The sequence below is a fragment of the Colossoma macropomum genome, unplaced genomic scaffold, assembly GCF_904425465.1.
Source record: "Colossoma macropomum unplaced genomic scaffold, Colossoma_macropomum, whole genome shotgun sequence".
Classification (NCBI taxonomy): Eukaryota; Metazoa; Chordata; class Actinopteri; order Characiformes; family Serrasalmidae; genus Colossoma; species Colossoma macropomum.
The window spans coordinates 9,865,817-9,891,587 of record NW_023494784.1 but is presented as its reverse complement, the minus strand read 5'-3'; the positions used below and the strand labels follow the sequence as shown (position 1 = coordinate 9,891,587).

The 25,771-nt window shown below is 39.5% G+C and overlaps 2 protein-coding genes across 2 annotated transcripts in view; both read right to left on the bottom strand.

The window, feature by feature from the left end:
* ttn.1 (titin, tandem duplicate 1) overlaps nt 1-25,771 on the bottom strand; it is a 149,224-nt gene that overhangs the window by 120,381 nt on the left and 3,072 nt on the right. Inside the window, exons 3-36 of the mRNA XM_036572854.1 lie at nt 25,416-25,619; nt 24,975-25,262; nt 24,766-24,854; nt 23,687-23,907; nt 22,259-22,505; nt 16,134-16,199; nt 15,652-15,910; nt 15,500-15,575; nt 15,147-15,359; nt 14,905-15,047; nt 13,796-13,986; nt 13,478-13,708; nt 12,351-12,586; nt 11,977-12,185; nt 11,716-11,880; nt 11,428-11,596; nt 9,594-11,290; nt 9,190-9,471; nt 7,795-8,061; nt 7,362-7,634; nt 6,999-7,262; nt 6,526-6,786; nt 6,115-6,375; nt 5,760-6,023; nt 5,413-5,673; nt 5,044-5,304; nt 4,694-4,954; nt 4,464-4,605; nt 4,204-4,372; nt 3,882-4,113; nt 3,432-3,716; nt 3,227-3,352; nt 2,921-3,109; nt 433-477 (exon numbers count right to left, since the gene is read on the bottom strand). Of these exons, the coding sequence (XP_036428747.1) occupies nt 433-477; nt 2,921-3,109; nt 3,227-3,352; nt 3,432-3,716; nt 3,882-4,113; nt 4,204-4,372; nt 4,464-4,605; nt 4,694-4,954; nt 5,044-5,304; nt 5,413-5,673; nt 5,760-6,023; nt 6,115-6,375; nt 6,526-6,786; nt 6,999-7,262; nt 7,362-7,634; nt 7,795-8,061; nt 9,190-9,471; nt 9,594-11,290; nt 11,428-11,596; nt 11,716-11,880; nt 11,977-12,185; nt 12,351-12,586; nt 13,478-13,708; nt 13,796-13,986; nt 14,905-15,047; nt 15,147-15,359; nt 15,500-15,575; nt 15,652-15,910; nt 16,134-16,199; nt 22,259-22,505; nt 23,687-23,907; nt 24,766-24,854; nt 24,975-25,262; nt 25,416-25,619 (8,547 nt within the window). The remainder of the gene's footprint in view (nt 1-432; nt 478-2,920; nt 3,110-3,226; nt 3,353-3,431; nt 3,717-3,881; nt 4,114-4,203; nt 4,373-4,463; nt 4,606-4,693; nt 4,955-5,043; nt 5,305-5,412; nt 5,674-5,759; nt 6,024-6,114; nt 6,376-6,525; nt 6,787-6,998; nt 7,263-7,361; nt 7,635-7,794; nt 8,062-9,189; nt 9,472-9,593; nt 11,291-11,427; nt 11,597-11,715; nt 11,881-11,976; nt 12,186-12,350; nt 12,587-13,477; nt 13,709-13,795; nt 13,987-14,904; nt 15,048-15,146; nt 15,360-15,499; nt 15,576-15,651; nt 15,911-16,133; nt 16,200-22,258; nt 22,506-23,686; nt 23,908-24,765; nt 24,855-24,974; nt 25,263-25,415; nt 25,620-25,771) is intronic.
* Nucleotides 17,881-21,681, bottom strand: LOC118809505 (titin-like). Its single transcript, XM_036572892.1, has 3 exons — nt 21,274-21,681; nt 18,884-19,117; nt 17,881-18,439 (listed from the first exon to the last, which is right to left on the bottom strand). Exons 1-3 carry the CDS (start codon nt 21,526-21,528, stop codon nt 18,275-18,277), a joined length of 654 nt encoding a protein of 217 aa, XP_036428785.1. The 5' UTR covers nt 21,529-21,681; the 3' UTR covers nt 17,881-18,274.

Below are 25,771 nucleotides of genomic sequence, written 5' to 3'. Positions count from 1 at the left end.
GAAATCCAGATATGATTACAGTAAATTTAGCAGTGTTTCCAACAGTTGCAATTGCTGGGGAGAGTTTGGTTACAAAAACTGGCTTTTCTATACGTCTCTCTATTGACTCGGAATACAATTTAGATTCTGGCTCAAGTTCAAAGGTTTTGCCTTTTTCTTTTATGAGAAGGCTTGTTGTGTAAGAGTCCTCTTCAGTAGACACAGCCAAGCTAGAAAAAGCTGAGCACAAAAAGTAAATTTTTATGTATTACATATGTATTTATACTGGGGGAAAAAGAAATGTCACGCCTAAATTTATGACCAGTTTTTTGCAGTTAAAAATATTTCTTGCAAGATACATATGTCACTGTAATGTGTCTGATCTAATTACCAGTCAGCAAAAATCATATATTATTAATATTAACAGACCCATACTTTGTAGAAGTAGTTTACCTCTGGTTTCCTCCACATGTGAGGATTCCTCTTCCACCTTTGGCACTGTGGAAAAAAATAAAAAATAAATAAGAGTCTGGAAAGCATATTTCTGTGCTTTGAGTGTAAATATGATGGTTCTCACATTACATACTGATTTAGATCCATTTTCTGCTTAAAACATATGAAAATGGACCACATCTCCCCTAAAGAACATCCTTGAAGGATGTCCAACATAGTCACAACTCCCTACAGAGAGATCATTTTCCTTCTGTTGATTTTTTTGAGAGATGTCACATTTTGTTTTATACATGTGGCATGAGAGAATACTGGAAATGAATTTATGTCTGAAGCCAGAACTACAAGATAAGAAAAACTATGATAAGGACGAAAGCATGCAATTGCAAACCTGTCTTCTCTCTGAGTTGGGTGCTGCACGCATTATCTCCTGCAGCACTGATAATTTTGCATGTGTAAATGCCTCCTTGCCTGGGACCAACATTCATTACATTTAAGCAGCACAAGGGCCCATCATGTTTCAGAGAGTATGACCTTGACTCTTCAGCAATCAAGTGGTTATGTAGCCAAACCACATAGGGTGAGGGGATTCCTTTGACTGCACAGTAAAGAGACCCATTGTGTTTTTGCTTGGCAAGGATTTTTGGGGGCAAAACAAGGGGTTCCACAAGGAACTCTGGCTCAACTGCTTCATACATATCATACTCCACCAATGGTACAACATCAGGTAAGTGATGTGGGCATATTAGCCACTTTGCTTTCAGGGAGGAGGGATGAAGCGGTCCGACATTCTGTATGGACTCCTGTTTTTCTTGATCAAAGGCCTTTGTACTGGACCCAGTTTCACTTTTAGAAGATTTACTGACAGAATCAGAAGGGATGGGGGTTTCTGCTTGGGGGGTTGCTTCCTTGGCTGAGTGAGAATAAAGTTAGGGAGATTTATTAGGGATTATTCGTAAGTAAGAGGGTATTTTAGCATTGTTCAAAGAGTTAGTGTGATGGGAGGATGGTGTTATGCCAGGCTTGTGAAAGCTTAACCTATTTACAGGATTAAAATTAATTACATTAAATATTACATTGTAAATTACAATTTGTTACAGCAACATGGAAAATATTCACTGTTTAAATTAAATACCAGCCTTAAGCAAGATGGGATGGAATGGACATCAAAGAGAAAAAAGAAACCTGTAACCACCTTCTACTGTGAGCCGTGCAGATGTTCGATTTTCACCAATTCTATTTTTAACGGTACAGCAGTAATTCCCCTGGTCCGCAAGTTGCACATTCAGTATGACGAGAGACAAGACCTCTCCATGGTGCATACACTGCACTCTCTCTGTATCTGTAAGCATCCTTCCGTTATGGTCCCATACAATTTCTGTAAGAGGCTGCCCATCAAAGGAGCAGTTAAACTGAGCAATGTCACCCAGACTGACAATCAAATCATTCATTTTCAGGATCAAAGCAGGACTCTTGAGACATTCTTCCACAGAGGTCATTTGCAGCTGGACATCAAAGCTTTTTACAGATGTTGTAGATGTTTGCATAGCAGATACCATTTCAAAAGTTTGAACAGAGGAAGAAGAATGAGTCTCAATCAGGGTGTGTGAAGTAACCCTCTCCGAAAGAGATACTCCAGTGCTTGACACACTATTTACGGTTTTCACACCAAGATCTGAGCGATAAAAAAATAAAATAAGACAATTATGTCAATCTCAAGGTTTTATAGTGTTCATTTGATTCTGTAGAGGCAGTTAGAGTAGTGTGGGGTTGGTGGAGTTGGAAAGGTGAGGTGTCGCAGTCCGTGAACAAAGATTGATAAGCAAAGTCAAATCTCCTTTCAAGTTTTTCAGTTTTTTTCCTAATCACTATAAGAGAGAAAGCTCTTCATTCGTTCGAAAATGGGGCTTGGTATAAATATATTTTGAATGTTCGAAAATGCTTGAAACGAGTAATTCATTACAACGTGTAAATGTTATCTAGTAGTTTGTCATCTATGATCGCACCGTGGGAAATTAATCATCTATAAGTTGTGGGAAAAAATAGGTTTAGCAAAGGGGCAAGGAAAAAAGATTAGGGTCTTATCTTCATAGTCATACAGAGAGATATGCATGATCTAAAGTTAACCCCTTAACTTTGGGTTCATATGTGGGCCCATTCTTCAGTTCCTCACACTCATAACTACATGACTTGCATATTCGTTTCATAGTGGTTACCGAATATGAAGTCTTGAGTTAATTTAAGCCACTAAATAACACACTGAGAGGTTAAACCAATGTTGTTAAAACTATCTTACTGGTGAATAAGTAAGTGCCTCATTCAACACAAACACATTAATAGAAAACGTGATACCGTAATACACATCCAATTATGGCACGACCGAAGAATAGACAGTAGTTGAATCATTAAGCAACCAGTATGTATGAGTAAGACAAAAATTTAAATTTATAACCACACAGATTAAGTTGTGGAAAAAAAAACAAAAACTGACCATTTACTCTCAGAACTGCAGAACAAGAGACCATCCCTGAGGAATTGCGGGCAACACAAGAGTATTCCCCTTCATTCTCAGCATATGCTCTAGCAATATCCAGCTGTAGGCAATCATCATACTGAGACATTTTGAAAATGTCAGACTGCTTAATCTCCTTATCTTTGCAGTACCAAGTAACCGTCAGATCTACAAAAAGAAGAGAAGGGAGATTATTTATTTTTATATAGTTTATATTTAACTGATCACTAATCAATGTGCATTAAAAATGTCTCAAATTAAAGTTTTTACAGTACTGAGACTTACCCTCTCCAGACACACGGCACTGGAATCTTGCAGAATCTCCCTCCTCAACAAAGGCATCATGTATAGAAGATATTATCACAGGCGGGGACAGTGGAACTGCAGCATCTGGAGAAACCACTTCCGGAACTGATTAAAAGGAAAAAATGTTAGAAATCTATACTGAACTACTGAACTTATTACTTTATTCTGTTTTTTCAAAACTTACCTTCCACATTGAGTACAGCGGAGCTGGTGGCTTGACCATAGTCATTGCTAGCCTCACAAGTGTACTGAGCTGCATCTTCTGGGAAAACCTCAATGAGCAGCAGAGTGTATTCGTTTCCCTCTCTGTGGAACTTGCACTTGAATCCAGAGGACAGTGCCTGAGAGTTCTTATACCAGGTGACCTGGGGCTGTGGGATGCCAGTCACCTCCACAGAGAAGCGTGCAGGTTTGCCAGCTTCAACAGACAAAGGCTCCATGTGTCTGACGATCTGAGGAGGCTCGGGGACTTAATAATAAAAAAATGAATTTATATTTATGTCAAGTTTAAAGCAAAGAATAGCATATTTCACCACAGATTCAAAATGACACATGCAAAAGAAAATGATTTGCTTTACTAAATGCTTCACGCACTTTACTAAACAAAGCTCGACCACTGAATAAAAGCACTCACTGTTGACATGTAGATTCACTGTGCTCCTGTTCTTTCCGGCAATAAATGTGTATTCCCCAGAATCATTCCTGTAAGTTTCAGTGATTGTCAAGCGATGCAGCTTTCTAATAGTGACATAGTTGAAGCGTTTCTCAACAGAGAATTGAATCTCAGCTCCATTTCTTAGCCAGCGGCCTTCGATTTCATCCTCACTGACTTCAAACTCAAATGTGGCTCTCTGCTTCTCAACCACCTGGTTTGAGAGGAAACAGTTGTGAGTAAAACGATCATACAAGTTTCACGTAATGTAACACTGTGGAAGTGAAGAGAGTAAGAAAATTACAGTGATGTCCTTTTCTGCAGGCTCAGAGATGTGAACATCCTTGCCCTCAACCGTGAGGTGAGCCTTAGACATGCTTGAGCCGGCAACCACAGAGTACTCGCCAGCATCGGACATACGTGTGGTCTGGATCATCAAGCGCTGTATGTATTTGTCTGTGGTAGCTTTGAACCTGAAATATTGGGAAATTATATCTTGTGAGCATCATTTTTAAAAGAAATGTATGATCCTTCACCTAATGTGGTTTGGTGGAAAAATCAGACCTGTCAGATAACTCCAGTTCCTGCCCATCTTTCATCCATGTGACTTGAACATTAGGCTCAGAGAGCTCACATTCAAAAATGGCCTTCTTCTTCTCAGTGACCTTGATGTCTTTGATGTGCTTTGTGAACTCAATGACGCGAGCTGAAGAACAGAACAGGAGATACATCAACACAATGAAATGAGAAGTCAGTTACACAAACTTGACTGTAGAGAATAAATAGAAACTTACCCTCAACAAACAGCTTGGCTGACGTCTCAGCAGATCCAGCCACAAACTTATACTCTGCGCTATCACCGAAGTGCACGTTACGGATGCTGAGAGTGTGAGTGAGCTGTTTAGAACGGATCTGGCATCTGTCAGTGGATCGGATCTCCACGCCATTCTTCAGCCATTTGTAGGTGATGCCCTCATAGTTGACAGTCACCTCAAATGTAATGGTGTCCTTCTCTTGGGCATTGAGGTCTTTGAGCATGGAGGTGATCAGAATGGCTGAAAAATTGGAAGAGATGCATGTATATGTTATTTTCTCATTTCGGTAAAGAGGCAACAGCCACAAAGGAAACTCAGAAGTGACTTACGGCTAACGGTCAGAGTGGCAGAGACTCTGTCATTTCCACACACAAAGGAGTACTCTGCGGCATCATCTCTGCTGGTGTTCATGATCTTGAGTTGGTGGACCTTGCCCTGCACCACGATGCTGAACTTCTCACTCATCTCAATCTCAACTCCATCTTTCAACCAGGTGGATGGGACGTTGAAATGTGAGACTTCACACTCAAATGTGGCCACCTGGGTCTCTGGAACCTCTATGTTCTTCATGGGCTTAGTAACCTTCAAAGCTAGATTGAATGTAATATGAACATTAGAATTCAACACATGCCTTAATTCCTGAGAATGTCTACTACTACTACAGTACAATGTGGAAAAAAGCATGTCTCTGTACTTACATTCAACATGGAGGTGTGTGCCGCATTGCAAATGTCCAACCATGGCAATGTATTCTCCTGCCATGTTATCTTCCACACTCTGAATGACCAGCTTATGGGCTTTCCTCTCTGAGAGAATCTTTATATTAGCACTTGGCTTCAGCTCTTGGTTCTTGAACATCCATTTAACTGGAATGCCATCATGGGAGAGGCTCAGCTCAAAGGAGGCAGTGGCGCCCAACAGTGATGTAACATCCTTAGGCTTCTTCACTATTTTGATTGCTACAAGAGAAATCAAAAAGTTAAAGTTTAAATTTGAGATACATTTATGCTAAAAATATTGTATATTTCATATATCAAACACTTACTCTCAACATTAAGTCTGGCATTAGCGGAGAGCTTTCCAAGTTTGAATCCGTAAACTGATTCATCTTGGGTGTTGCAATTCTTGATTTTCAGGGTGTGAATCATGCCATCTACTGTGATCTCATATTTGTCACTTGGGACAATCTCCACTCCGTTCTTGATCCACTGGGACCCCTTTACATCCAAATGGGTAAGTTCAAGACTGAACACTGCCTCCTGTGTTTCTGTGACAGTTTGGTTCTTGATGGTCTTCTTGATCTTAACAGCTATGAAAGAATGATGTTTGATTATCACAACCAGAAGATGGAAACAAATATAATTAACATAAAGTAAAGTAATAAAGTATGCAGAATGTACCTTCAACCCTCAGGTTGGCTGATGTCTTGGAGTTTGCCACCTGGTAGGTGTACTCTCCAATATCCTGTGGCCTTGTGATGGCAATGACAAGGCGTCTTACGGTGCCTATCTCTTCACACCTGACATTGTCACCGATGTCAACATGCTGTCCATCCTTAAACCACTTTCCCTGAGCAGTGGGGTTGGCCACTTCACATTCCAGCTCAGCAGTCTGGGACTCCGCTACTGTCAAATCTTGCAGGGGTCTGCTTATGGCACCACCTAGTGGAGAGAAACAACAATGATCTCAAATAAACCCCAACCCTAAAACATAATAAACCATACCATACTCAGTACTATAAGAATATATTACCAGAAGAACTTACAGGGGCCTATAACATCTTGTAAAATATACTGTGAATGTTCATATACCTGAAACAACAAGATTTGCACTGGACGTCTTCTCTCCAGCAGCAAATGTGTACATGCCCTCCTCGTCCTTCATGGCATTGATGACAGTGAGGCTATAACGGGTGCCCTTAGCCTCAATTTTGTACTTGGAACTAGCTTTAAGAGGTTGATTCTTAAAAGTCCAAAGAGCATCAATACCAGGGTGAGATACTTCAACCTCAAAGGTGACATTCTGGGTCTCAGTACAAACACAGTCCTCCATGTGCTTTACGATGCTGATTCCTGAAAAGCACAAATACACAATTTAATATCTCTATTTTTTATTTAATACATAAATAAATATATTTACATTTATTTTATGTGTATAATAAATAGATATAATAAATGAATTGATTAACAATAATAAATTAATATCTAAATAAAGATATTACTACAAATGCACAATATGATTCTTATTACAACCTATTGACCATATACACCTATACAGAACCTACCTTCAACTGTCAGCCTGCATGATGAGTCAACTCTACCCACAATCATCTTATACTGTCCTTCATCAGAAGCATAGGTCCTATTCAATACTAGACGTTGTTTGGATCCCTTGGCAACCATTTGCACTCTGTCGCTGGGTGTCAGAAGTTTGTCATTGTGGTACCATTTCACTGAGCTAACATCAGCCGCAGTGATCTTGGCCTCAAAGACAGACTTTGTGCCCTCGACTGAAGAGATGTCCTTTAATGGTGCCAAGAAGTCAATAGCTATAAAAGTAAAAGAATAATTAATTCAATTACTCACACATCTATTGAATGTGAACGAACATCAATCAAGGATAGCGACTAGACACTGAAAAAGCTTACTCTGAACAACAAGCTTTCCAGAGGTGGAAATGTCTTGGGTCGGAACAGTGAAGGAATACACCCCAGCGTCATCTTTATTAGCATCTTCAATGAGAAGCTTATGGGTCAGCTTGTCAATCACTATGTGAATTCGATCTGTGGCAGAAATGGCCAGGCCATTTTTAAGCCAAGTTCCTTCCACATTCTCCTGAGAGAATCGCACCTCCAGTTGGGCGATATCACCTTCACAGATTGTCAGGTCAGAGAGGCCTTGAAGCAGGGTAACTGGACGCACTACAGTGAACAGAAATTGACAAGAATCACTCAAGGTGTCTTAGATATAAATATTACCAATGAAACCATGATGGAGATTGTTATGCAAAATACAGAAACAAAAAGTCTTTGATACTAGAAATATGGTTCTTAATCCCTTATATCCTTTAGGTATACTAACATTTCATCTTCAAGGAGGCACTGGTCTTTAGATCGTCCACTTTGAAGGTGTATTTGCCTTGGTCTTCTTTCTTCACATCTTTTACAGACAGGCTGTGGCGACCACGGCGTGAGGATATGACATATTTCAAACTTGGAGTGATCTCTTTGTTCTCAAAGTACCAAGTGCCCTCAGCATCCTCACGGGATAAGACACATTCAAACTCTCCAGCGTATGTCTCAGGTACTTCTGTGTTCTCAAGGTTTTTCAAAATTTCAAGTGGGGCACCTATGCGACAAATAACAGTGAATTATCAACATTACAGAAATATACAGCAACATAAAGTCAACTACAGAGGAAATTAGCAATAAGGGAGGCTGTGCTGCTGGTAAAATTATAGCCCCTTTCAGACATGCACTTCTACCCAGGTATTTACTGGCAAGTAAGGTTAGTGTGAATGCGAGTCGGATTTAAAATCCAGGTGAAGTTGACCCAGCAATGCACAGGTGTGAAAAGAAGCCAACACACAGTCGGGAAAAACAGCAACATCTAGATATTGCCAACTCAGTACAATGGGCCTCATTTACCATTAAATTCTTCTTAAATGTGTTCTTGAGTAAAGTGTTAAGAAAAAGTCTACGTCAGATTCATGACGTGTTCTTAAACCACAGAACTGTTATAGTCTTTGCGTTCTTGAGTGTGTAGATACTGTTCTTACCTAAATACAAATCCCAAAAAAAGAAAACATTAATTAATGTCAGAATCTTCTTGAAAACTGCGTAAGTGGGTTTTAAGAAGAAATGTCTTCTTAAGAACAGTTGGTGAATGAGGCTAAATATTCCTGTGAGAATTTAGTTTAACAAATTGTTTTGTTTTTGAACACGAGCCAGGGTGGAAAGCTCAGTAAAGTTTCCCCGTCAGCGTACCTGCACGAGACCTAGTACAATTGCTGGGTAACTACCGGGACAGCTCATGTGTGAAAAGAAGCCAATATATTACCAAGAAATACAGCAACATCTAGATTACAGCTGACTAAGTAGAACTTTGCGGTGACAACTTAGTTCAACAGCTGAGTTTAAAGTTTTCACAAGAGAAAAAAGTTGAAAATTGTGGGAGTGTGTTTTGTTCATGATTCAGAAACGAAACAGCTGTTAGCCATTCATGCTGAGGATGTTATGTCCTGTTTACCGGACATTTCAGGACATGTATGAACACATGCCTCCCAGTAAGATACAGTTTAAAAGCTGAATGTATGAATGACGCAAAGTCCGAACATTACCAGTAAAAGTATTTAACCGGTACAAGTATAAAACCTGTTAATGTCCCAGGTCATAATGGTTTCAGCTTAAGCAGTAAACACTGACTCCTAAATATACAGCAAACTTTATGCAACCGCTTTCTGCTTAACACCATTACCTTCAACATGAAGTCTCGCAGATGTTCTAATGTGGTCGTCATCTGCAACAACACAGCTGTACTCTGCCTCGTCACTCATGTTAATGATCAGCACAGACAGGAAGTGCACCTTTCTGTCAGAGTGCATTCTGTACTTGTCTCCAGAGAAAATCTCTACATTGTTCTTCAGCCATCTGACCTTGACAAAAGGCTCATTAGTCTCACATTCAAAGGTCACCATGGTGTCCTTCTCTTTGGCACTTTGGTCTTCTAGTACTTGAGTAAATGAAATGACTTGTTTTGCTGAAAGGAATAATGGAGATAAAGAAAAAAAGAAAGTAAGAAAGACAGAAAGAAATTACACTGACAGTTCATTTCAGGCACATTCTTTTGTTTTATACTCAAAAGTGGTAAAAGGTTTTTACCTTGAACCAGCAAGAATGCATGGCTTGAGGTCTCTCCTGCAACATTCATGGCTTTGATCATGATGCTAGCTGAATCTTCAGCAGACACATCTTTAATGACCAGTTCACAGACATGGTCCTCAGGCCAATGCCAGTAAATATGGTTTGATTTCTCCATCAAAACTCCATTCTTGAACCACTGGCACTCTGGATCTGGTCTACCAACCACTCTGCAACGGAAGCGCACTTCATCGCCGAGAGCAACTGTCTGACTCTGGATACGTTCCAGAATTTTTGGAGCTTCCATACTTGGTGAAAGCACTACTTTCTCTGGTTTGAATTTGGGAGCGGTGACTTTTCGCTCCTCTTCTTTTTTCTTTTCAGCCTCAGTCAGTTCTTTGGTATGATGAAGGAGTTCTTCCTTCCTCTTCCTAAGCATGTCTTCATAGGACTCATCCTTTTTCCGGGACTTGAGTTCAACTGCAGTGATTGCTTCATAGTAGCCCTCCTGAGTCCTGCGTTTAAATTTGCTTCTCAGCTCTTCGGTTTCCTCTGTTAATTTCTCATGAATTACCCTCTCGGTTTTCCTCAGTTTCACCACCTCTTTGGCCTCTTTTGATGGTTCTGTGGGCTTCTCAGGTTTAACAACCTCAAAGGATACTCTGCCATGCTCTTGAACCACAGGTGCAGGAGCCTTAATTTCTGGTGCTCGACGCAGAACAGTGCGGAAGTCCTCCCTCTGCTTAATCTCAAACTTCACAACATGCTCGACTGCACCTTCAGGGTTCTCTGCCACAACCTTGACATCACCAGAGTCATAGGATTTGCTATCCATGATCTCCAAGTAGTGAATACCATCATACTGTAGCCTGAATCTTTTGCTCTTGCGAATAAGCTGTCCATTGAGGTACCAGTTGACCTTGGGTGTCGGATAGCCAGTCACTCTGCAGCGGAATTTAGCATTTTCCCCCTCCTGTACTCTTACTGGCTCCGGAAGCAAAACGATCTCAGGTTTCATTTTTTCTGTTGTGTCATCTCCTGTAACTCCTGAAGGACCACCCTCATGAGCAATGCGCTCAATTTCATCTATTCTCAGTCCCCTCCTACCCTCTGGTAACTGGCTTTCCTCAACAAGACTCTTCTCATCTTTCACGATAAGGGTAGCAGAGGTCTGGTCAACACCAAACTTGTTGGTGGCTCTGCAGGTAATAACACCACTGTCTCTGGCATAAGCGGCTTCATAGTCAAGGCTGCAGTAACCAAACTCATTGACCATGCGTAGTCTGTTAGCAGCTGCCAGGGGCTTGCCATCGTGCAACCACTCAACAATCATTGTGGGGTCACCAATAGGGGTTAGTCTACAATCAAAGTGCACAGGGCCAAACTGCTTAAGTCTGACTGAAGTCAATTTCTTTTTGAAGTGAGGCTTCTGCTGCTTCTCTTTGTCGTAAAGGTCACCCTCCTCCCATTGTTCCTGACCATAGCGGAGATGCAGGGGCTCCAACTCCGGTGCAGCAATTTCCTTAGCCTTGTAAGTTCCTTTAGGAATGATGAGTTTTCTCTCTGGCTGAGGCTCCACTGCCTCTACCTCGACGTTGACTCTGCAGCGTGTGGTATCTCGGCCAGCTTTGTTTATAGCTGTGGCTGTATACCAGGCACTATCAGAACCAGAACTCTGGGGGATCTTAAAATGACCCTCTCCCTTGCCACCCTCAATCCTAAAATACAAACATAATTTCAGTTGTAGCAGATTGATTGTCAAAACAGGTCATCATTACCTCTTCCATTTTATTATACTTTAAGGCAATATATCTGCCTTATCGTAACAGTATCTACTGCCAGAGCAAGTACTCACTTGATATTTGGGTGTTTGTGTGGTGAGATAATATCACTGTTCTTCAGCCAGACAATGTCGGGAAGGGGGTTTCCGATTGCTTTAACAGCCAACTCTACCAAACTGCCCTCCTTAACGCTGATGTTCTTCAGTTTCTCAACAAACTGAGGCCTCACCAAGTTTTCTTTTGCTAAAAATTAACATGAAAAAAAAACATTTAATTTTCAGAACATTTGGTCAGCAACTCATTACTAATACTTGGATGCTATCCAACTAATATAAACTAACATAAACTAATTTCCAGCACACCTTCTACAGTGAGAGTCATAGAAACTGAGGTTTTTCCAGCTCTGTTCTGAGCAACGACTGTCCATTCTCCAGAATCATGAGGCATGGCAGGAACCACAATCAAGGACTGTGTTCCATCTTCCTTCACCACAATCTTGTGGGTGTAGTCATTAACCACTTGTTGTCCTAATATAAAGAAAAATGTGTTAACGCAAAAAATCAGAATTAAAAACAAATGATGCTTCTAACCCACTCCAACAATTCTAGGGTATTTCCACTTACCATTATGGAACCAGAAAGTGTCAGGCATGGGTCTACCAACAACTTTTAGATCAAATCTTGCAGTTTGACCCTCAGAGCACCTAACCGATGATGGCTTTGTGACAAATACAGGCTTATAAAGCCTCTCAAGCTGGGCTTCATCAGTCTCATCCAGCCTACGAGCAGGTGAACGTCCAGGGGAACGACTTGTGGAGCGTGGTGATGTGGACCTAGAATGTATTACAAGCACAATTCATCAGTGAGAGCATCATCATCTACATAACATTTTGCATATCACATTCACTCACATGGATGTGAAATGATACTTATATCTTAAAAGTTCAGTATGCTTTTCTACAGAAGTAATATGAAGTCAATCATCAAACAAAACATACCTGATTCTCTGAACTGCTTCTGACTGAGGGGGCTGTGTCTGTGGAATAGCTTGATCTACATACAGCTTCCCAGAGCTGACAGCATTACCCTTCATGTTGCTGATCAAAGCAGTATAGACACCCTCATCTTCTGGGAGCACCACAGGAAGGCGCAGACTGGCTCTACCATCCTGAAGAACCTCAATCTGATAATGATCTCCATGCTTGATACGCTTGCCATCTTTGTACCAGGCAATCTGTAAATTGTGACATTGAAAAAAGAAGAACATGGGTGTAGAGAGTATATAAATGTAATAAAGGGTATATATTTTTATATATGTATACACCGATCAGGCATAACATTATGACCACCTCCTTGTTTCTACGCTCATTGTCCATTTTATCAGCTCCACTTACTATATAGGAGCACTTTGTAGTTCTACAGTTACAGACTGTAGTCCATTTGTTTCTCTGCATACTTTGTGAGCCCCCTTTTACCCTGTTCTTCAGTGGTCAGGACCCCCCATGGACCCTCACAGAGCAGGTACTATTTGGGTGGTGGATCATTCTCAGCACTGCAGTAACACTGACCTGGTGCTGGTGTGTTAGTGTATGTTGCGCTGGTACAAGTGGATCAGACACAGCAGTGCTGCTGGAGTTTTTAAACACCGTGTCCACTGACAGTCCACTCTATCTGACACTCCTACCTCGTCAGTCGACCTAGTAGATGTAAAGTCAGAGACAATAGCTCATCTGCTGCTTTTTTTTTTGGTTGGTGGACTATTCTCAGTCCAGCAGTGACACTGAGGTGTTTAAAACCCCAGCAGCACTGCTGTGTTTGATCCACTCAGACCAGCGCAACACACACTAACACGCCGCCACCACGTCAGTGTTACTGCAGTGCTGAGAATGATCCACCACCCAAATAGTACCTGCTCTGTGAGTGTCCATGGGGGTCCTGACCACTGAAGAACAGGGTGAAAGGGGGCTAATAAAGCATACAGAGAAACAGATGGACTACAGTCTGTAACTGTAGAACTACAAAGTGCACCTATATAGTAAGTGGAGCTGATAAAAAGGACAATGAACAAAGAAACAAGGATATATATATGCGTGTGTTTGCGTGTGTGTGTGTGTGAGTGATCTACCTTAGGAAGTGGAGTTCCTGTCATTTTGAAGTGGAAAGTGGCACTCATTCCTTCCCTGAGTCTGTAATTCTTCACAGGAATGTTGAAGACTGGGGACACAGCCTCGTGTTCAGAAATGCTCACATCCATCTGCTCCCCATCCTCAATCAACAGTTCCTGGTATGTAATCTTAAGAAGACGTAACTCAATCTCATAGACAAACCTCTGCTCTGCAGTAGATATTTGAAACTCCTGTGGAACAAAATAACACATTTAGGCATAATCCTAAAAAATAAAGAGCTTTGTTTGAAATGAGGAGACAGCCTTAGGTTTACATACTTGCTCAGAAGTGAAGGACCGCATCATTTGTGCCTGCTGTGCCATCCTCCTCTGAATGAGTATTTGCTCTTTTTCAGTTTCACTTACAACTACAGGTGGCATATCTGCCACTCTGGGCTGCTGCTCCAGTATAGTGGTCACTTCGGTCTTGTATGTCATTTCCTGTTCCTTTAGATAAGCTTCATATGTCTCTGTAATTAAAAAAAAAAAACATTGTAACATTATTTTATATTTGATTGATTTATGGAAAGACATTTTGTATTTATGAGGGTCAATGACATAACAAAATACATGATATCACAATTTTACTTTTTCAGTGCATGAAACTAAAATTAATTTCATTACAAATTCTAAAATGTCTGGTGGTGCAACCATCCAACACATATGCATTTTAAGTAAACTACTAAAAAGGGTAATTTTGTCCTTGAGTAAATGAAGGTCTTTATGGGTGTCCAATTACAAAGACTAGTTTATAAATTTGTTCAGTAGTGCTAAAAAAACTTTAAACTACAATATTTTTATTAATGTGCGGTTGTGCAATCTTTTCTTATTGATTCTGCTTAAAATTATTAATGAAAAGCTATAAAAAATATATCACTAAATGCAATAGTTTCTTGCAGATACAATCAATCAATCGATTAACCTTTATTTAAACTCGGAATACATTGAGGGTGACCTTCATATACAATGTAGCCGAGCCAGTACAGAAATCGGGGATTGAAAAAACTAGACTATAAAAACATATCTTCTTCTTCTTCTTCTTATTATTATTATTATTATTAATAATAATAATAATAATAATAGTAAAAAGATCAACTAAATTATTAGAATTGTACAAATAAAAGACAAAATCAGATTAAATTAAATAAGAAACAAAGTATCAGAAAATGTAAAACTATGACTAAAATACAAAATATATATATAATAACTGTAAAACAATAACTAGAACATAACAAAACCAAATTAAAAGTTAACTAAAATAGCAGGCTGAGTGGAGGTGGTTAGAGACTTAAAGCTTTAAATGAAAATGTACATTATATTCTTCTTAATAAGAAGCCTTATTTGTCTTTGACCCATGTATGTGATCTTACAATGTAGGTATGACCAACCTTCATCAAGCAGCATGGCTGAGGCAGATACCTCTCCAAGCTGATTCCTGGCAAAGACTGTATACTCTCCAGCATCATCAGGGAATGTCATGGAGATCTCCAGTTTGCATTGTCCTGTCTCCTTTTTGTATGCAACTCTATATCTGGTGCATCGAAAAAAAAACGGCAAAGTATTACAATTTAGGTTTCAAAGATTTTGCTACCAGTGCTACCAACATTTTATTTATTCTGCTGAAAAATACCTATATCCAGTGGTTAGTGGAACTCCACTCTTCTTCCAGTAGATGTGGGGTTTGGGGCTGCCTCCAATCTGACACTCAAAGACAACACTGCCACCTTCTACCAGTTTCTGCACAGTGGGCTTTTTCACAAAGAAAGGAGCCACAGCTGCTCCAGCTTCCACAGACTCTGACACAGCACTCACTTCTGACATAGTCTCCTCTCTGGCTTCAATGCTGAAACGATATTTTGATACCAGTGAATTTAAATTCATTACACAAAGTGAACGGTTCTGCATTACGTTCTGCACATAAAGCACAACAAAGAAAGAAGTAAGCACTGTGAGTAAAAATAACACAAAAAATTGTTCACTCACTGTCTTTCATGGGCGGATATTTCAATGTGTTCTGAGACAGCAGTCAAATCTTCCCTGCTCTCAATTTCCTCAGACACTGTAAAAAAAGAAATAATTAATTTCTGTTTGCAAAAACCTCCAGCCTATGATGTGATATATCATGTAATTCATACCTTTGACAAGAAGGTAACAAGAGGTGCTGATTGTTCCAGCCTCACTGGTGGCGGTGCAAGTGAAACGGCCACTATCCTCAGCAAAGGCCTCACGGATCACTAAGCGGGCAAAGTTATTCTCGTATGTGATCTGGAAGTCAATGGAGCTCTCAATCCTGTAGTCTTCTCTGAACCACATAATGCCAGGTGTGGGGTGGCCTGAGATCTGGCACTCCAGAGTCACAGACTCTCCCTCAGTAACGGTCAAGTTCTTCAATCCCTGAATAACAGAAAGGGGATTAAGCTGTTTTTTCAAGACAATAAACAGCAAAGTAATGCAATGTATATACAGCCTTTTAAAAATGGTTATAAGTATGAATGTATAGCCTTTTATAAATTATGTATTTCTCATTGTGTTAATAAGATCAAAGAAAAAAACAAACAAGCTATATAGCACACATTGAGCCAAGAGGTTTAAAAATGCATTTAAACTGTATACATACAGCAACAATAGTTGGTGGCATCACTTGCTCTTGTGTATGCGAAGGGATCACTGCAGCCTCTACCACCTGCAAAATATCACAGTGTTAAAACTGATGCAAGAACTTAACCCAGGATTCCCAAATCTTATGGACTCACAGTCACTCCACATTTTTTGTCCTTTTTTGCTCAATTCTCTACTGTAGAGCTGTAGATAGATTACCTCTGATTTCAAGCCAGAATAAACCAAAAATATGGACTGGCTGCTTTGCCCCCCAACCCCTCTGCCCTCCCTCAGGTTACCAATCCCTCAAGCCATGATGAAGAAGATTTTGAAGAGATGAGAAGGAAAAGAAGCAGCAAATATTTTTCAGTACAGCAATGATTGATGGGTAAGAGTAAGAAGTAAGAAAGCACGATTCCTTGGTGGAGCAGGGGAGATCTGTAAGGGAGAGGACTCAGAAGTGAAGCAAGAGCGACCACTTGAACCACTCAAATGAAGCTTTGCTGTTAGGTAAGTTAGTTATAATGACCAAGCCCACACAACGAACCTGTGCATCCCAACTGCCATATGATTGTGCCAACCCCCCTGTAAATGAAGTGCCTATATCCTTCTGTACATGGTGGTCATAAATGGACTGATAACTCTCAGTATGGTCTCTAAAGGGAGGATGGGATGGCTCTTGAGTCACTTTCATCTCCACAATCTCATAAGACGGCGGCTTGACGGACTTGATGATCTTTTGAGCTGTGGAGGTAGAGGACAGCTCTTTCTGCAGGGTGGCAATAGCAGAGCCTGCTATTGAAACCTGACCAACCCAAGGAGAGCAGCGTTAACACCATGAAGCAAAAAGACACGTTTAAGTAATAATTTAATCTAAGAAAATGGTTAAATCAGTTCACATTGAAAGTGCATTTTGCTAATGAGATCAAGAAAATAAACATACAAGTTTTCTAAAGTTCCAACTAGATGTATGAGCTATAAAGTCAGAGACCACTCTTCATTTTTATTTTTATTTTTTTAATGTCATAATGGCCATAGAGTACAAGATACAACATTTTTCAGGAGATTAGCTATAAAATAATCCACTCGCATAAGACAAGGTAAAGTCAAAGAATGGGGCTCCTAACAACCACCTGGAAGACCTGGTGGACACCAAAACTGCCCCCATCAGATAAACAGCACTTAAAGCTTTCATCTTTGAGAGAGGAGAAAATCAAGCTGCTTCAGATCTGAAAACATCCACAGGTGTTTCTGTCCATCCTTCCACTGTGAGAAGACGACTCAGTGCTATGGGTCTGAAAGGATGGGTAGCTGTCAAGAAGAACCTCACTGAGAAAAGGAAATTTGTAACAAAGGAAGCACATTTGCAAATCAACCAAAGACGCTGCTGGTATTCTTAGAACAATGGACTTTACCACCCCCAGTGAGTCCAGACCTCAACATTACTGAATGTATTCAGGATTCCTTTGATTGTGAGAAGCAGAAACTTCAACCAAGACTGAACTTTGGAGGAGAGGAAAAATATCCCTGCAGATTTCTCTGAATAACTGAAAAGAATGTGAAACTTTAAAAAAGCTGCAATAAAGGCAAAAGGTAGATACACTAAATACTGAAAAAACTGGTATTATATTTATTGGTCGACACGTTTGTATAATTTACTGTTAAGTATATGTTTTCTGCTTTTTTTCCTGATGTTGAAAAATGAACAACTTGTACTTAATTGCTTTGACTGAAAATTAAATAAATACATGAATGGTGGTCTCTGACTTCTGCACAGTATTATAATTTAGCATATTAAATGACACATGACTTTATATATCATTTTCAATTTAAAAAATAGTTCAATCAAAGGATAATTAATGCTTCAGAAGATAAAGGGTAAGCGGTGACCTATGCTTATCACCTCTCAGCATGTCGTTCTATTTTAAGACCATCACATGGCATGTTATCTCCGAATTGAGTGGCCAGCATTTGTGCCCATCCATCTCATGTTTACTTAAAATACAGCACCCTAAACTGAGCCACACTAACAATCTGAATGAGGGGACAAAATCTGGTATCACGTCATTAGACGTTTAGGATGTTCATTATATTAAATAATTGCAATCTGCTTATTATTAAAAGCTACTGTCAATACTTTGTTTAAATACTGTAAATTGTTTACGTGTACTGTAAGATATTTGAGCTGAGCTTGATACCACCCATGCTTACCTCATGGCTATGATCTGGTTTAGGAACAGTAACTTTAGAAACTGTGAAATGTGGAACTGGTGATGGGGCAAGGCCAGTATCCACCTGGGATGCAATCTCTTTAGTTCTTTGAATCTAGAGAAATCCACAGGGTAAATATACATTTGGAATTGCTACGTATTAGAGGTGGGCGATATGGCAAAAATATAATATAACGATATTTCGAGAAATTTTCACGATTCACAATGCCATGATATTTATTTTTTCAGACATCTAATCAGTTGGAAAAGAGAAAAAAGAACAGTAGTGCTACATCTTTAAAAATACTGTTAAAAACTGTGATCACAATGATTTTTATTCAAAATTTGACAAAATGCATTGCACTAAATCCAGCTAACTGGGACTAAATTTGGGACTAAGTACTGACAATATGCACAATATGTTCAGAAAAGCATACTGCATTGTATTGTAACATAATTAATCAGAATTACGATATATATTGTCATATTGCCCAGCCCTACTATATATACATATATAGAACTAAAATACAACATATTACTTCTCAAGATGCCCTCTAACCTGAGAGATATGGTCCGTGGTGGTTGCATGTGTAGCAGTGGGCATGTGCACAGCCTTCGTTCTCATTGTTTTAGAAGCGGCCTGCTGCCCCACACTTAGTTTGACTTGCTGGTTTAACTCATGTTCTAAGAATCTTTCTTCAACACGATCACCCTCAGCATGCATACGGCCGTGTGAATAGCCTTGGTCTCCAGGAATAAGCACTGCAGTCACAGCACCTGGTCTTTTTCCACCCTAAGCACAAGAAGCCCTGATTGAGGAGACTGAAGTACAAGAAGCTAAGATTGATAAGACATGACGATTTGGCACAATAACACTGTAAAAAGTGAGTTCTAAAATGATGGTGAAATGGAAAACCCTCTGATGAGTGACATATCCAGGTGAGTTATTGGGTTTTGCTGAAATGACTCAATACACCTTCAAACAACGTGATATACAATCCATGCTTAGTGTTCAAACAAAAGTGACAGTGGTGACCAGTGGTGCTTAAATAATGCAGGAGCAGCTTGTGACCACAATGCCATTTGGCAACAACTCTCCAAGGTGTGAAAAAGTGACAGAAAATTGCCCACAAAACCACATTAGCCTTGCTACCTCATCCAGAAAAGCCCACATTTCTGTGTCAGGGATGCTGTCTTCTACTGTTTGTCCTGCTAGAGCACCATCAAGATCACTCTCATCATTCTCATTAAACTCCGTTGGATTCATCATGGCTGTAGTGACCTCAACATCTGACCCCTATATTTTCCAAACATTTGAAGCATCAAGATGGCTCAGCTTACAATATATCAAATTTAAATACATTACTGTTTGCAATTAGGGGAGGGCAGCAGGGCAAAAATATAACCACTATATTTCAGGAAATTTTGTGATACATTGTATGCAACAATATTTATTTTTTCTGATGTCTGATAAAGTAGAACAGACAAAAACAATCCAGTGGAGCCAGATATAAAAATGCCTTTTTAGAACTGGAGCAGCAAGACTAACATTACAAACTTACATATCGCTGTTGTCGTAAGAAAATCTCCAAAATGATAACTTTACAGGACAAGGAAAAAACATACTTTACTTTTAATGCAAGTCAATGGAACCAGACTTTCCTCCAAGTCATTTTGGGTCATTTCTTTTGGTCCATTCTTTGTGAAATTTACACACAATGTAAAGGGCAACAGGCATTTTCAAATTATGTCAAAAACTGAAAAATGACAAAAATGGAGACACAAGGTTTTCTTCTAACAGCAGCGATATACAAAACTTTCTCAACCCGCTCAAAACAGATCCAGGCCTTCATTAAGGGCGCAAAGACTTAGTGTTGTGATTTAGGACACAGTGTGACTGCAGACTGCCACTTTAGACATCAGGGTCTGTATCACAAACCACTTTAGGAGGAGGAGTGCCTATCCAGAATCAGTATTTGTGAGAATGACCATCATAAATGCATTAGAATCTGGCTGCCCATAATGGAGACATTTTGTTCATTTTTATGGCTCACACTAAGTCATGCTGTGCTCGAAACCACACTGGCAAGTCTGCACAACCTTACTGAAGACCTGGATGTGGTTTGAGTGGGTTGAAAGAAGCTTTGGGGATGCACTGGCAGGAATGATTTGAGCTAATTGGGTGACTCCTGAGTTCTAGTGTTAGCAATGTTAGCCTTACCGCTCCAGTTCTAAACTAAAAAAGAAAAATTCCAAATCTGGCTGATTAACTACACCTGAGATAACTGGAAAATTGGGCAAATTAAATTTTTCGTCAAACCATTTTTTTAAGTACTGAAAATATCAATGATAAACTCAGAAAAGCAATGATAATAATGATAATAAAGTCATATTGCCCACTCCTATTTACAACAGCACAACAGTCATACAGCTCTATTTAATGTTTTAACTACAACACTGTTTAAAAGGCAAACACAACACATAAAGTGACTCTGCATTAGTACCTCCAAGTCATCCTCACTTATTAATGTATTACAAGTGGTCTTCTCTTTGAAAATGCTTTCAACGTTGGGCATGTGCTCAACACTGCTTTCAGTGTCATCCAACTGTTCAGTGAAGTTCTTAGTATCAATCGCACTAGCAACAGTGTGCACATGTTCTCTCTCAGTGGAGGTTTCACCACCAACAGTGTCTGAAAATTCACTGATGTTTTCAATGTTGCCATCCCTAAAGATCTTTTTTGCAGGGTCAGTCATAGCCTACATATGTACACGAGGAGAAAAATGTGTACAGAACTGAATTGACCAAGATTAGATTAGAAAATTAAGAGTAGTGACAAACTGGGAGCAATGGGAACTTATTGTTATATTAAGAAGAGACATACACAAAGAAATTTGTGCTGGAGGTGAGCGGAGTGGGGGGGAGGCGTGCACAAACCAATTCAACTACCTGCTCTTGAAAAGATAAGAACTGTTCAGTTGACCAAGTTGCCTCTGCACTGGACAGCTCAATATTATCACAGTGTGGCTGGTGACTTCGTGCCTGGTCCACTGCTGCTACCACAGTAGCAACAGCAATAGATTTGTCATCCATTCCATGCTGACCCTGTTCACATTGTTGAGATGCAATCAAGCACAAGCAACCTTGTAAACCCTCTAAATAAACACTAAATCCTGAACCGTGACAATTCATGGTAACAATCATTCATACTCAGTTTAAGTATATATTTATGACAACATATACAAAGGGTGATTCAAAAAGATTCATCCGATTTCAAAGCGCCATATTTTTGCAGCCGTGAGGCATCTAGGAACCAATCACATACCAACTGAAAGAGTGAAAGAGGGGGTCAGAGTTTCTGGCTGTCACCAGAAGACGGCTCCCTTCAGTCTGTGAGGAGATGAGCAACCGCTGAGCAGAAAGTGTTTTGCATTCTCCACTTCAATAAGAGTGAATCCGTCATAACTGTGCAGTGTGATTTTCGTCGGCAGTGAACCTCCAACAGCTCAGAGCGTTCGTCGTTGGTTCCACAGCACTGGATGATCTCCGAAATCGCACTGAAAGAGCCGTGAGCGCAGCGACACCCGACTTGCTCATTTGAGTATGGGATGAGTTTGACTATGGCGTTGATGTTGTCTGTACAGCTGGGGGAGGTTCATACTGAGCACTTGTAAAATTACATAATAAACTTTATGTTCACTTACACCATTTACTGCATTGTTCTGGAATGATACAAGTGAAATAAATCATTTTGAAATCAGATTAATCTTTTTGAATCACCCTGTATATAGTTATATAGACAACCAGCTATACTTTTGTTTGTTTCATTTGCTTCTGGCACCTCTTCCTTCATTCACACTAATGTCATCACCCAGATGCACTTCCCAGCTTTCAACACTGGAGGACGCTCAAACGTACATGGAAGTATCCTTACCTGTTTGACAGTGGCTCCGCTGACCTGACCAGCAAAAGAGGTTTCCCACTGTTCCTTCTGAACATGTGCGGTAGAAGTCTGGACATATGTGGCCCCGGTAGCCATAGTAGTGTACTCTGCGACATAGCCTTCCTGCTTCCATGGAGGCAGCACTTCAGCTCCTGTTGTGACCTGCCTGCGGGTAGTTATTGGAGACTTCACTGGTCTGATAGGGGACACAGACAGTCTTGAAGTTGGTGATGCAGGTCTAGAAAAGAGCATTTTTTTTTTATTTTATCTAGTCCCCTTATTGTATGGCTGGTAACAATTTATGATAACAGCTTCTATAATAGCAAGTTAATCAATGTCTAATAGTTTGTTAATGACAGTTACTAATTATGCAATTGTTACTTATGCGTTAATAAGTGCTACCATTTGAATTGTTAACTGTTCACTTAGTGCTATACAAGTAATTAAAGCACTGTAGATGTTTTCAGTAATGTGTTATATATTCGAGTGTAATCAGTAATGTGGTAAATCTATATAAACACATTATAAAGTCACAACTCTATATTAGTATCAGAATTAATGATTATTAACGATGCTTAAAAAACATATATACAATCTTATGTAAAAACACACATTTTGTTGATTTTCTATGTGAAAGTAAGTTAACACATCCTCTACAGAGAAGGCACTTAAATATGGCATTTGTTTGCATTTTTTAGAGCGCAATTTCTATTTATTAGTTGAGTTTAATATATTAGAAAAATATAAAATGTGCCATAATTTTGCACAGGCCAAATGTTATGTTTTGTTTTTTTCCTACATGTTAAATTCAGCAAATAAACAGTAATCGTGCATTAAAAAGTGCAGAAGTGTGTTCTCTGTGGAGGATATGTAACTTATTTTCATTTAGAAAATCAACAATACATCTGACCAGGGGTGCCCAAACCTTTGTATAAGATGGTACACTACTTAATCATTTAAAACAGGATGCAGACCATTTATTCATATTATGAAACAACTATGTAAATACGTAATACTTCAAGCTATAGTATTTTTGAGAAACAAATTAGTAAATCATTATTAACAAACTATAATCAATTATTTGATTTCTACAATTCAAAATATTTATTGATTATTCATATGTCATTAAATAAATGGTTAATAATTCAAAGAGTAGCACTTCTTAATGCCTAAGTCACAATTATATAATTAACAGCAATCATTAACAAACTATTAGATAATGATTTTGCTATTTAAGCTAATAGTTAGGTTTAAGTTGCTCAAGATGACAATTATTATTATTATACTATAAAATAAAAACCATCATATCACTTTCACCCTTTATTTTATTTAATATCACACTGGATTCTTTATTGTTCATGACTACATAAAAATGCTAAATAGCAAGTAAGGAAATACAACTAATTAAAATCACATTACCTAACAGGTGCTGGGGCGGGAGCCTTAACATGTCTCACGGGGGAGGGGGACTGGTGGCGAGCAGCTGCGATCTTTGATACCACTGATGGAGGTGTGGGGGACTTGGAGCTTGGTTTTGGAGGTATACGAGGGGGTGTCTTGTGAGCCAAATGCTGAATCTCAACACCTCCCTCCATTTCCATTTCCGTCATGGCTGTGGACTCAAAACGAGCCTCCATTTTCTGTGAATGAAACACACCACTGTATTACCGTTTGATCTTTTTATGACAGTCAGAGGTGTCGGTTTGACACCTATAGACTTGCTTGCTCATTGCGTCACATCATCATGTGCCACCCATGCAGTTTACAACACAAAACTAAAAGTAGTTAAAGAGGAAGACCACTGATTTTTCAAAATGTCTGGTTGAGAAGTAAACAAAGTCATTCAGAGTGGTTTAACATAAAATGGGTCATTAGTAGAGAAATTAACCACCTCAGATTTCTTTACAGTGGTGCTGATAGGAACTAAGGGTCACCATGACTACAACACATATATTTTATTTACTATCGTCCTTACTACACGTCCTTTAATATGTAATGTTGATGACGGTAAAATAGTCATAAATCTGAAAGAAAAAAAAAAAAAAAACATTTTCTTTGGGGACTATTTTGCCTTAAGACATCATTCTTGTATTTAAATAAATTGCTAAAAATACATTTTAGGCCAAAACATTGTCACAAAACTACCATAAAAGAACGTCTCAGACATCAAGCTGAGTATTCATAACCATTTCATGTCATAACTTTCTGTGAGGGTGGACGTCTGGTTCCTGTCACCACCACCGTGAACAATTCTGACTCAGTTTCTCTGGAACAGAGCATTTCGCACCAAACCACTCTGAATGACTTTACATTTTAACCATTTAACAATGCAAGAATTTTGAATTCCCCTTTAACAAAGTGAGTACTGCAACCACAGTTCTGTATATGATTATATAGTGCCACGTTAGTTTGTGCATTTAATCATGCTTTAAAATTATTTCCAAAAGGTTCTGCCTTGTTTTCACTTCAAACAGAACAACTGTATGGATCCTGATTACCTTTTCCACTCTAGTTTGGCGAGTCTGTGAAATCTCAGCAGTCGAAACAACTGTCTTAGTCTTCTTAGCAGGCACTACAACCTCTTCACCTGCAAGTGAATTAATATAACAACATGATAAGACTCCACCAAACATACTGACCCATGCAACTGTACCTTAAACATAAATCGAATATAAATGATTCAGCTGTTAAATGTTAATAAACTTACTTTGAACCAAAAGTTCAGCAGTAGAGGTAGCACGTCCACTGCTGTTAGACGCATTGACAGAGTACGTTCCAGAGTCTTCAGGGAAGGCCTCGGCAATCAACAAGCTGTAAAGGTCTCCTTCTTGAACAATCTGAAAGTCAGCGGAGCTCTGAATCTCAGCTCCCTCTCTGTAGAACTTTACCACAGGTGTAGGGATTCCCGTAACACGAACATCCAGTCTTACTTGGCTTCCTTGTCTCACGGTCATGCTTTGTAGTCTCTGAATGAAAGTTGGTGGTGCAGTTTCCGCTGTGAAGAGAACACAACATTAGATCTCACTTGCTAATCCACAGAGTTGGAATATGTCGTTCATCATTGTCGCAACTCCTGCATCTGCATTAATCTGTTTTGTGCAGGTGGACTACGAGTTATTATTGGGAAACACTGGAGAAATTTAGTCACCTGTAACCAGCAGTTCAGCGGTGCTAGTGGCTTGTCCAGCGCCATTGGTGGCTCTCACAGAAAATCTTCCGCTGTGTGCGGCTGTCACGGCGGGGATCCTCAGAACAGCGCGGCCTTCGCTGAACGAGATCTGAGCGCCGGGCAGAGCGGCAGCAGTAAGAACCTGGCCATCACGAAACCAGCTCACCTCAGGAACTGGATTACCTGGAAAGGAATAGACAAAACAGTTTTAACAAACTGCAAATATGTTGCATTTTTCAGTACATCTTCAAATGATTTACTTTTAAAATGTATCACTTAATTTTCTACTGAATTTTCTTTGTTTCTTTTTGTTAAACGCAGGAATCGGTGAGTAA